The 13,151-nt window shown below is 36.7% G+C and overlaps 1 protein-coding gene across 1 annotated transcript; it reads left to right on the top strand.

Annotated features, from left to right (window-relative positions):
• Positions 1-409: 409 nt before the first annotated feature.
• LOC108362859 (venom dipeptidyl peptidase 4) lies at positions 410-7,356 on the top strand. Its single transcript, XM_017616004.1, has 9 exons — positions 410-552; positions 735-1,029; positions 3,622-3,716; positions 3,782-3,912; positions 3,981-4,775; positions 4,839-5,037; positions 6,207-6,744; positions 6,796-7,007; positions 7,083-7,356. Exons 2-9 carry the CDS (start codon positions 858-860, stop codon positions 7,215-7,217), a joined length of 2,277 nt encoding a protein of 758 aa, XP_017471493.1. The 5' UTR covers positions 410-552; positions 735-857; the 3' UTR covers positions 7,218-7,356.
• Positions 7,357-13,151: the final 5,795 nt, after the last annotated feature.

Raw genomic sequence — 13,151 nt, 5'->3', positions numbered from 1 at the left:
TAATTAAAACCAAGAACCTATTTTAAGCGCCAGTCCATGGTGTAACTTTGGTTAGGTTAAATCTGATTAAAACTTAGCTTAGACGCTCGAGCTAGCTGGTTAACTGAGTGCTCCATAAAAAAATTTAAGAGCTAATGGAATCGAATGAGTTAAAGAAAGTAAATAAGTAAATTAGAAATGCTGATTTGCATGCCAATCAAAAAAGCAAATAATGGGATCTCTGTTTTTTGAAGAGTAACTATTTCATGTGGCCGGCACGTTGACTGCTTGACGAGAGAGTTACCACGTCAAATATTTGCATCTGCAGTGGGCTCTCGATCAACTCGATTGCTCACCTGCGCCGACAGCGCTGATTTGCTGCCTACGAGCTAGCAGTTGGCGCAGTTGGCGTTGTCGACGTCTGGCAGGCCAATTGGGTGGCTGGCTGATCGTGGCTTATCATTTCAGAGTGCTGTTGCGGCCTGTTGGAGCACAGTTGAGCGGTGGCAGTCAAGTGCAACGGTTGTGTGGTGCGCGCAAAGTAAGACTCGTGAAATTTAGGGGAGACAAAAAGTGGGTACCAGGCATCGTCGGTGTTATTGGCCGTTGTGTTTGTTGCTGTTGTTGTTGGCGTGCTTAAGCGCGCTTCGCATAATAATTGATTTTATTTTATTGACGTAATTTTTTTTTATTCACTATTCGTTCGCAAAATACCTACAATACAAACAAAATTTACATAAAATTAAAATTCAAAGAGTTCAGTGCACGCTCGCTTACACGCCGAGTGATTTATTTCGATAAATGAAAACGTTAATTGCAAACAAGAAATAATATCAATTGAAAGCTTGGAGGAAAAAACTCAACAAAGAAAAACTAATATGATTTGGAAAACGCATTTTTTATTTGCGCTGTTGGCGCTTATAAGTACGACACAGGCGCGTCATCTTGGGGATGCACCGCGCGATGCGAGCGAAAAAGTACCTTGGGAATTGAATGAGGCGCTATCGGCCAGCGGACGCTTGCGTAGTTTCAACGGAAGTTGGATTAATGGTAAATTGATTTTCAGTTTTTACATTTGAAATAAAAATTTGTGTGTTTAAATGGGCTTTGCGTGTTTGTTGGCAGTCAATTTGATTTGTCTTTCAGTTACATAAAATGAAAACATATTTCGAGTTGAGGGCAAGTAATGAAATTGTTGATATTTTTGTGGAAAAATTTATTCAATTCTGTTTAATTAGTCACTTTAATTTCTTTGCCACTTTCAGCCAACACTTTTATACACATACACTAGGGTGGTCCTTAAGATATCTACATAATAGACATGCCTTTTTTGTTTTACAAACAGAATAAAGAGATCCACGAAATTTTTAAAATTAAAAAAACATTTGTTAGGAGTTGCTACCACGGGTTGAAAAATTTATTATTTTTTTTTTCAAATCGCAAAAATCCGAAAAAAATTTGACTTTGCATAGTTATAACTCAGCGTGTTTATGAATTTATATGAAAAAGATTCAATAACATGTAAGATTTATCAGAATTTAAGTAAAGATTTTTTTTCGAATTTTCGCGATTAAAAAGAAAAATAAATAAACTTTTTTCAAACGTACGTAGCGACGCCTAAAGATTTTGAAATTTTCGTGGATGTCTTCAATTTGTAGAACAAAAGTTTTATGTTAATATTTTTAAGGTTCACCCTAATGTGTATATATGTATATGTGTGATTATGTGTTTGTACTCTATAATCTTACCATTTCATCTAATCTTTCACACGTTCATAAGTTTATATAAAAAATGTTTAGATGCAATAATTTTAACTATGTTTTGTATAATTTAGGACCAATAAAATTTTATCGATACGTGCATGAATAAGCTAGTTAGATTATACTGCACAAAAATTTTAAATGACTATAATTTTTTAATGTTCCACCAGTCCGCGACAAAATGATAGTACTTTCAAATTTTGAAGAGACTTGACTATTTTGGTTTTTTAATTTTCAATATTTCTTGTATAAAAGTATAGCTCATTCTGTAAAAAAAAACCATATATATAAAGGCTAGCTAGTACCAGGCCAAGTGATAGAGAGAACAAAGATAACGGACAGACTTAAAAGAGAAGTGACAACTAATACTACTGCAATCGGTCCGATACTTTTCACGCTGTATAAGATTCTTCAGTACATAATAAGTTTTGTTTGCTCATCAGTTTTCGTATAGTGGAAGAGTCATTCAAATTCTTTAATAGCTGATTGCTGTGAGTATACATACGGTGATGGGACATTTAAGCAATTTTGTCTGCTTTTGTTTAATCAAAGCTTGATATTTTTTATGCAAGTATAGCCCGTTATCTAACAAAAAAATTTACAAATTTTCATCAAAATTTCAAACTTTCTAATAAAAGTTTTTGGAAAAAATTTTGTCATGTTGTTTTTTTGCTAAAACAACCCGCAGATTTTTGATAATTTGTTTTATCGACGGTGCTTCACTTTTTTTCCAATTAAAAAAAAAAAAAAAAAAAATTGTCGAACATACTTTGTTTGGAAGAAAGATTGTGACACCGTTAGCAAAAAGCATAGAACTCATCTCATTCAACACTTTTTGTGTGATTGAACTTGAAAAATAGCTTAGCTGACATTCACCTAATTTAGCCTCATTAATTTTCATGGTGAATTGCGTTGGTGAACTGGATTTAGGCGATTACTCTGCGAAGCATGGATAAGTATTAGCTAACACCAAAAGCATAGTGAATACCCTATAGGAAATCTACCACGTACCAAGCAGGTGCGCTTTAAGAGAGTTAAAAAAAACTAGCTTCATCAATTCTATTTTGATGCAAGCAACTGTAGAATTTTACACAACGATGTCGTATGAAGTGGCAATTGTCAGCTGCAGCATAACTTTATGATATTAGCAACAGTATCATGGTGAAATTTTAGAAAAAAGCAACAGTCTGAGCAGTAGAAGTACCCGTAAGTTAAGCAGCTATTTCGAAGATTACCACATATCCGAATAAAATTTTTTGCCTTAATTCGGTGTTATATCAGCAGACAGTCCCTGACTGAATTATACCTCGGATTTGTCGAAATTGAAATGAAAATTTATTTCGCCAGGTATGATTTCTCTGACAGGGCCTGCATGCATTTATAATGAAGAAATGAAAGTCCGACCTTTCGACGTTAATCGAATTTTAGCAGCTTAAATCAGTATATCATTGGTTTAGTAGGCCAAAACGGCATTTAACTCGAATTTTTCATTGAAATTCGTGTACAAATGTTAAGCCTTGAGTCAGCTCCTTATCGACTATCAGATTGCAAAATTATAAAAATTAAAAAAAAAATATACCTACTTTGGCAGGCACGTAGCATATGTTCTTTTTCCAATTACGAATAAAAATATATAACTCAATTTAGTAGGCCATAAAATTACCAGTCATATAGCTGAGTTATTTGAATAGTATGCCATCTTATCGATTTCTAATCAGTGAAGAGAAATGACCATTTCCGTAGTTCTTTTAGATTGAGCAACTACTTATTCACTGAAAATTCCGATTGGAAAGAAGCAGAGTTTTTTTTTTTTACCACAAATCGATGAAAGTATCAATTACAATAAAAATTAATAACTAATTAAACAAAAAAACACTTTCAGATGCTGAATTCGCCTATCGAGCAGCTGATGGCTATCTTTACAAATATAATGTGGCTACGCTGAATCTGTCGTTGATTTTGCCACCAGCTATATTTGTGAGTATAGTCCACATCCTAAAATCTGCAAACTATCTTTCACTAAATTTATTTTTGCTACACAGGAAGTGTATCCTTCCGATTTGACAATCACCTTCTCGCCAGACAACACCAAGTTGCTCATACGCTACGACGTCGAACAACTTTTCAGGCATTCGGTTATCGCTAAATACTCGCTACTGGACATTGAAACGAGGTAAATAGATAATATTTTTTTTTTTTATAAGAGAAATTTATTTTACTACAAGCGCTTCTTCCACCCAGAAATGAGACGAAGATCCATGGCGGTGAGAAGCTGCAGTTTTGCAGCTGGTCTCCTTCGAAAAATCGTCTCGCCTATGTCTACGATAATAATGTTCATGTTCATTATGAAGACGATGAGGAATTGCAGCTTACCAGCGATGGTGTCACAGGCGTCATATACAACGGCATACCCGATTGGGTATACGAAGAAGAGGTGCTCTCCAGCGGCAGCGCCGCGTGGTGGTCTAAAGATGGCACTTATTTGATCAGCGGCTACTTCAACGATGTCGACGTGAAGACATTCAAGTATCAAGTGTACGAAGATAAATATGTGAATAACTCATTGCTTGAATATCAATATCCAGAAGAGCTCGAACTGAAATACCCCAAAGTGGGCACGCCCAATCCTCTGGTGGCATTGCGTCTTTTCAATGTGGACACTAAACAGCTGCAGCCGGTTAACATAACAGCACCGGTGGAGGTGGTCACAGCTGATCATGTCTTACAGAACGTTGTGTGGATCAACGGCACCCGCGTGTTGTTGGTTTGGCTGAATCGTCGTCAAAATTTGGCTTCATTCCAGGAGTGCACGGTGGATGGTGTTTGCCGTGAGGTGACACGTTTGCAAGAACCCGACGGTTGGATAATGCTCAGCACACCCACTTGTGAGGAAAGCAGTTGCATATTCACCTACTGGATTGATGATTGGGTTCAGGTGTGGAACTTGAACTTGACAACGGGCAAGAACGAATGGATTTCGCGTGGAAACTTTACAGTGTTGCAGGTTTACTTCTATGTTGCGGCTGCCGATGAGCTGTAAGCGAACCTAGAGGTGTAATAACTGAAGTGGTATGCTAATGCGTGTGCATTTATTTTTAGCTACTATCAGGCTACTTTGAAGGATCAACCCTTCCAACAGCATGTCTTCCGCAACAATGACTGCTTAAGCTGTGATTTGCGCGATACCGACGGCAATGTCTGCCGCTCTGCTGGTGTCTCTTTTAGCACGAATCGGACTTACTATATTTTGGCCTGCAATGGACCCGGCCCTTCGGTTATAAGAATTTTCGAAAGACAGGTAAACTAAGCCTTGATGGTAGGACTTTAATAGCACAGAGTGAGGCCTAAGTTATATTTTTTAAATCACATTAAAGATACGGTATCCGAAGGATGTCATCGGCACGGATCTAATCCGATTCGTACTGCCATATCAAGCGAGTGAGAGGGATTAACCTCGTGCCAATGGCCTCCCTCCGATGCATGCCTATTGCGGTCCGACATATTTTATTCGCACGAATCTAATTCTTCACACTCGCTGCTTATGACAATCCGAACAGTATAAGATCCATGCGGATGGCACCCGTCGGATACCGTAAAAGGCATGATTAACATTTTAACTTTGCTTCGAAGTACTTTCTGAAGGACAAGTAAGAGATGAGAGTTCGAGGAAGTTTTTACCTGGTAGAGCTACTTTTACGTGGCACTACAGAGCACTTCTACAGCAGCATATAACGCCATGCTAAATATAACACCGTCCGAGTGTTTCGAGTTTTGTAATCAGCGACTCAAAGAACCTTTGGATAAAAAATCGGTCCCACTAAAGAAAAGGGACTTCCGGTCAGTACAACCCATATCCGGGCGAAACCGGAAGTCGGTAATGTGACGAAAAGATAGAGCATCCCCGATTTGGTAGGTCATATTTTTGCGTTTTTCATTAAAAAATATTTCTCTCCATTTTAGAGCGGGTGGACGGGTGGTCTAATAAACCCTGTATACTAGGTTAAATCATATAAATGAAAATTTAAACAAATTATCATTGCTGCATTGAAATCGTAATTAATTTTTGTCCCAAATAATGATTTGATTTTCCTTGAGATTTCCTGGAATTTATGTCATCAATAAACTTCCATGCAAGTTATGTCTGATCTGCGTGGAAATTATGTCTAAAAAAACTTTCACGGGCCCATGGAAGTTATGCCCGTGGAAGTTATGTCGATTTGACCAATATTTGTACTAGGTCCAAATGATATTGCAGGAAATTCGTCACCGACCGACTCGTCGAAAAACAGAGTGGAGCGCCAATTGCGGACTACTTCTGAGAAAAAAATAGTACTCGACCAGAAAGGCCTTGGTCGAGGACCGTAGATAGTTGAGAAACCTGCAACTTAGGCAATGCGCAATTCGGTTTCTGGCCGGTATAAGTAGAAAAGTCTGATAAAACCTCTTCTTTCTTTTCTTCTCTTTCAGACTAATCGCGAAATTTCTGTTTGGGAGAATAACAACGGATTCCGTGAATACTTTGCCAATAAGCTGTTTCCTAACAGTACCTACTTGAACGTCTCACTCCCCGATGGCTCTTTCGCAGCTGTGAAGTTACAATTTCCACCGAATTTTGATCAAACCAAAAAATATCCAATGATTGTTAATGTCTATGGCGGTCCCAACTCAGTGCGCGTTACAAGCGCTTTTAGCACAGGCTTCAATCTATTTGTTACCACCAATCGTGAGGTAATCTATGCGTTTATTGACGGACGCGGCACTGGCAATAAGGGAAAGAAGTTACTCTTCAGTGTCAATAACCATTTGGGCGATTTGGAGGCACAAGATCAGATCTTTGTGACCAAATACCTGCAGACTCTATATCCATTTGTCGATGGCGAACGTGTTGGTATTTGGGGTTGGAGTTATGGTGGTTATATGACATTGAAAACTTTGGAGTATGATACCAACAATGTGTTCCAGTGTGGTGTAAGTGTGGCGCCAGTTACCTCGTGGTTGTACTATGGTGAGTAGATTACAACGATTCTTGAACATATAAATGAATATTCAATATTAGACACCATCTACACTGAGCGTTATATGGGTTTGCCAACGGAGGAAGATAACTTGGCCGGCTATGTGAATAGTAGCGTGTTTCGCTCGCTCGATACCTTCAACATTCATGACCTTCTGCTGATCCATGGCACTGCCGATGATAATGTACATTACCAGAACTCACTGCTATTAGCTAAGAAGTTGCAAACAGCTAATATTCCTTTTGACGAGATGGTGAGTTGGAATTATACAGTTGAACAAAAGTATACTTGAAACATTTCATTAATTTTTCTGACATCTAATTTTCAGTCCTACACCGATGAAAACCATTCGATTAGCAGCTTTTTACCGCATCTCTACAATACGATTGATAACTTCTTCATTAGCTGTTTAAATTTGCATGTGCGTGATGAAGATGCAAGTGAGTCTGATTCAAGTAAATGAAATAAAATTAAATGAGACTGGAATTCAAATGAATGACGACATACATACATATGTAATTAGTCGAAGTTAATATTAGTTAATTAATAATATTGCCAATGACTTTTCTTAATACTAATTTAAATGTACTTCAAAACAATTTCGTTTAGTTAATAAAAAATATTTAAGTAAATAAAAGTTAAAAAAATATTTCCTTGTGCAGACCTTGAACTTGAAGCTCAGCCAAGTTATTATGACGATAATTCATAGGAGCTCTCGTTTAGTAAAACGAAGCCTTCTTCTTTCCGGAGGGGAAAAAAGGAAGCAACATTGGTGAAACAGCGAAATAGCTTACCCAAGCACGGATAATAGAAAGCTCTTTAACTAAGCTTAATACCTTCTGAACGGCTCAAACCATTTCATAAAAGTAATTCTGTTGTGTTGGTAAAGAATACTCTCAGCCAAGTTGCACCCACGTTGGCAATCAGTTGCCAGACTGGCATTTACTTTCTAGGGGGAACTACAGTACCTAACTTATCGGAAGACTTTATTATAAGTTAGATGGCATCTTTACAACCGTAATTTATGAAGCTTGTATTAACGTGGCCTCATTACCAATGTGTGGCGTAAGTGCTTACCATGCCTCAAGAAGGACTTTAGATTATAAGCCTCACTTTTCTCTCTATAAAAACTCGTGAATAAATTATTGGCTTCGTAGATCAGACAATTTTTAAATAAAAGAGCTTTCTCACTGCTAACAGGCCTACTGAAAAGGCAGTTTTGTAGTAACTGTACTGAATCCTATTGTGACTTACATTGAGAAAGCTTTGGGTATCTATAACAAAGCTTCGGGATGCTTTTTGATATTGAATACGGTTTCAAAAACGTTACTCCTGATGCTAAATATTATCAATGCCCTACTACAAGTAGACATTTCTAAATTCATTAGTCTTTTTCTTGGCAATAGAACTTAATGTGCGGAGGTGCTCCTTCCAGCAGTCAACAGATAACATCTTCTATGTTAACTACTGGTGCGCTACCTTTCATGCCAACTAAAGCTCTGCAAAATGTACCTGATATTGTCCTTACTGCTCTTTATGGTAAAATGCCAGCGAATAGTAATGCAGCCAGGCTAAATATTCTAAATGTTTACGGCGAATCCATACTGTCGCAGCTAAATACCTGTCGTGACGATAAGGAAATCGAGAGCAGCAAACGCTTTCTTTGTCACCGACTCGGTCCGCGAACTATACCACTTTATTATTAGATAAACTAACTTGCTCTGAATCAACATTGTGCCAAATAAACGGTACCATAGCCGGCTCGTTAGGCCTAAGTGTGCCTAGATCAGGGACCTGGATGAGAACAGCTACTACAACCCAACCCAATCTAACCAAATGGCGTTCTCCATTTTTGGATATATCCTTTAGTTTCCGAAATTTTGATCACATTTTGTCGTATTTCATACAAAGTGGCTGCCAAATTGTGGACAAATGACGCTTGCGACAAAATTTTACTAAAGAAAATCCTTCATAAACTCTAAACTAATTAACATTAAACATTAAAAATTAAATAATTTAATAATTTTGTGAACCAGTAGCATTTTCAGAGACTTTGGAGAAAATCTATCTTCGCGTTTTTTGAGAAATTGCATTCCAAACTTCAATCGCGATTTCCCACAACCTACCGAAATCAACATACGACAATCTTTTACCCAGGCGACGATGTACATATGTAGGTAGTATTTATTCAGCTATGCAGATTATTATGCAATTAAAGTAAAACCCATATGACGCCGGTTTTCATTCGACAACACTAGCGCGAAACCTGTGAATTTATTTGTTAGCTGGCTACTCTTATATAAACATACCTGCTTGCTCAAATTCTTTATGCAACACCATTCATTGCCATTTTCCATTAAATGTTGCTGGCAAACAATAACTTTTTAAGCTTCACTATAGACTCAAGCCATAAAGAGCTTTCGTTGAATTCCGTCCTCATTTATTTTTTTTTTTTATGCAGCCATACATTTGAATTCCTGCGGAAAACTAAAGGCATGCATTGTTGCACTTACACAACAGTGCTGATTTTTCAAAGTCCACTAAAAGTCATTTCAAGTTCTTAAAAAGCGGTAATAGCTTTTCCGGTAGTAAGTTATAACTCCATAAATATGTGCGATCATGGAAATCCTTAGCATATGTTTGTGTGTATACATGTATTCAATAACTGTGATTTAATAAGTTCAATGTTATATGTATGTACTTATGTATCACAGAAGCCTTTTAGTAAACTTTGAAGTGTTGGAGAAAAAAAAAAAACGTGTCATTGTGCTGTCTGCAATCTATCGATAACCATTGGGACCACCATCTCCACTGTTCTTTGTTGCTGTGGATTGTTGTGCCATGCAACTTGCAGCTAATCTTACACTTTCTTTATTTGCTCCTCCTTGTATCCTGTATTTGTATACAAACACAGGTAATACATACATATACAACTATGCACAAATGCGGTATCTGGATAGCCTTTCACATCCGCTTATGACATGCCTTGCAAGTTTTTATGAACATACATATGTACATACGTATGTATATGTATATGTCTATGTCCTTGATCTGCAACCTTTGAATGGTTTTCTTACACGCTGTCTTGGATTGTTCAATGGCAATATTTTACACTACATAGTTCAATAGTTTTATTGTTCTTTTGTTGCTAACATATTGGTGCTTTTTGCTGTGGTGTGGGCGTTCCTAAGAACTTGAACGCCTTATCAGCAATGCGACCCACACACAACAATTACCAAAGTTTTTCAATATCAAGTTCAAGTAAAAATGAAAATAAATACAATCATTGAATGCTTTGCTAACTAAGCGGAGGTTAAGCGATGTTGGCTGCGGTGGGCTGCCAACACCGCTGTCACCAGCATTTTATTAATGCATCCATGTATGTACATATGTATGTATGTATTTATGTGTCTATGTGTATGCATGTAGGTATAGTTTTGAATGCAGAATACGCAATAAGTTGACTCAGTCTATAAGGCTACATTTAAAATTAATAAATCCTCTAGAAACTAGATTGTTTGTATGAAATTTTTAAGAAAATAGGCAAAAAATTATATGACTACTCTCCCTGGTTTGAAAGCTTATTATTTTCAGCCATGTATGCCAAGTAGCGCGTCGCTGGTAATTAGAATAATTTCCTTTGGATGGAGATCGACCAGGGCAGACCAGAATATTCTATACTTATGAATACAGGCAGTTATTTATTAATGAATTTCAAAAGCACAAATGAAATACTCTGTCTATTTAGTAGAGCTGGCAAACTATCGATAGTTCGAGCCATCGATAGTTTCCGATACTGTTGCTCAAAAACATCGATAGTTTTTCGATAGTATCGGTTTAATATAAGAGTGGAGCTCCACACCAAATGTTTGCGGTTTTTCAGGCCTTCAGCACTTAATTCAGCTTAACAGTCCTGGAGTTCTGCTCTACTAACTAGGGCTAATTCGAATAGGCTCTGAAAAATTAATTGATCAATGAATTTGAATAAAATTATCATAACTTCATTAAACATTTTTTTGAGAACACATTTTCAAACCTACTTCTTTTATCTCCCCATACACCATACAAGCCAGACTCGTCCAAGCAGATAATTATAGTTTTTTTTTTTAAGCTTTTATTTAACTTGCTCTGTATGTACGTATGTATGTATGTATGTATGTATGTATGTATGTATGTAAGTAGGTTTGTTAGGGGTAAATCTTGCTATAAATTTTTGACCAACTTCCCGATGACCTAGAGACTTGAAACTTCACAGTCGGCTCATAACCAGACAATGCAATACGAAAAACGAGTTAATCCGATAGGTGGTGCAGGAGTCGAGATACTTGAAAAACCAGTATTTATGGTCCGATTTCGTTCATGTTTGGAAAGCTTGCTTTAAAAATAATTGTTTTTACTATTGACTTATTTCGGTTCATATTGTAAAAAGGTTTGGTCCTCTTCCATTTTTCTTTCCAATATCCTTACTCGATGAAAATTGTAATGCGAATGAGGCAATTTTGCCACACAACAAAAGCAGTTTGATCAAACTTCAACAAAGCGGCCAGAAGATCAAAAAAATTTGCTGGTCAAACCTTGAAGCAAATCACTTGTTCGGTGTACTTCACCCTTAAGAAGCCAAACAGGCAATTTGATACATCTTTGCCTAATTAGATATCTGCCAAATAAACGCTTTGATATGTATAAAATCAATTAATTACTAGACAAGGGAGAAAAAAAAAACAAAATGCCCACAAAAGACGACAAGAAGAACTATCGTCAGACGGAAACCATCGATAGTCGTGTCGTTAGTATCGATCGTTTGCCAGTCCTACTATGTAGTATTTCTTATTTTGAAACTCCTTTTTCAATCCTAATTAGAAACACTGCATGTTTTTACTTATTAAGATCAAAAAAGTCATATGTACCTACATACATATGTACATATGTAGTTCAAACATTTACATATCGATGTTTTGAAGATAGTCATAGCATTGGACTTCTTTCCTACAGAAGGCCCTCAAATTGGATCATTCGAACCGGCTATGATGGAACCTAAACTGCTACACCTGGGGGAAACTAGCAGGCTTCTATTGGATAAACACTTCTCAGACTGCATTATACAAGGCCCAAGTACTAACAGGAACACCGTTAGCGCAGTGCACGTGGACAAAAGGACAAGAGGCCTAGCGGGCAGAATCGTCAACAGCGAAAGCTAGCGGTGGGCTATTTCAACGTTTAGTGCATACAAATTCCCTGGTCCAGATAGTATATGCGTATGTATGCTGTAGCAGCAGGCAAAATCTCCCAAAGGCGCACATACCCATAAGCTTTAGCTCTTTTCTAATCAAAACCTTAGAAAAGCTAATTGATTTTAATATCAGGGGCACGCAACTGAAGGATAAACTACTTTGTGATAGTCACCATGCCTATCAAGCAGGCATTGCTGCTATACATGGCCTAACCGGAGTAACTGAAAGATAATACGGCACTCACGCATAAAAAATATCAAATTCACGCGTGATCACGCTCACAATATAAAAGTGATTTGTAATTGACAAATTTAAAGCAGTCTATTTAACATTTCCTGCGTGCCTGAAGTGCTTGCTACTTTTGCATACAACTATGCTAAATTAAGCTTCCATTACCTTTTCTGGATGTACATATAAGTAAGTAAAGTAACTCTTCGTATTTGAGGCAACAAGCGAATGACTCGCTTTGCCTCGCGTACTCTACCAAACGAAAATTCTTTCATATCTCGCTTTTAGCGCATTTAGGCACATCCAGTTTGCATCTATCGCCACCTTTTTTAAGCAGTTTTTAATATTTATTTACAGCCTGCGACAAAAGATAGCAAATCAACATTTTTTCCAGTTTTGCCTACTTTTTTTTTGATTTTTTATGGCTCATTAAATTCTTATTAAAGTTCAGTTCCTTATCTAACAAAAACCATATAAGTGCAAATTTCAAACTTTTTACAATAATTTGAAAAATTCCAAGTATTTGAATTAGGATTTCTAAATTAATTTTTGGTATGCGGTTTAATAGCTTATTAAAATCTAGTATAATAAATTGACAGTATGAAGTTGCTAAAAAATCGCATTGATTTTTGATAATTGTTTTCTTGAAGGTGTTATGCACTTTTTTCCATATAAAAAATTACTTTTCATGGAAGAAAATGCGTCAGCAAAAAGTTATCAGTTCAAACTTGCACTTCATTGTACTAGAAGTTAATAAGACATAAATTTGCATACCAATTAATTATTCTAGAAATTTAAAATTAAATGCTTGGTATTGGGATGAAAAGTTTGGGGAATTTTTATAAATTTTGTACATCGTCTGAAATTTGGATTTACATATATGGCATTTGTTAGATAAAGAGTTATACTTTTATAATAAACATTAAACAAACAAAAGA

Source organism: Rhagoletis zephyria, unplaced genomic scaffold (assembly GCF_001687245.7).
Source record: "Rhagoletis zephyria isolate East Lansing unplaced genomic scaffold, Rhagoletis_zephyria_1.1 Rzeph_scaffold_01125, whole genome shotgun sequence".
In the NCBI taxonomy this organism is placed as follows: domain Eukaryota; kingdom Metazoa; phylum Arthropoda; class Insecta; order Diptera; family Tephritidae; genus Rhagoletis; species Rhagoletis zephyria.
The sequence above is the reverse complement of the archived record's forward strand: the minus strand, read 5'-3'. Positions and strand labels throughout refer to the sequence as shown.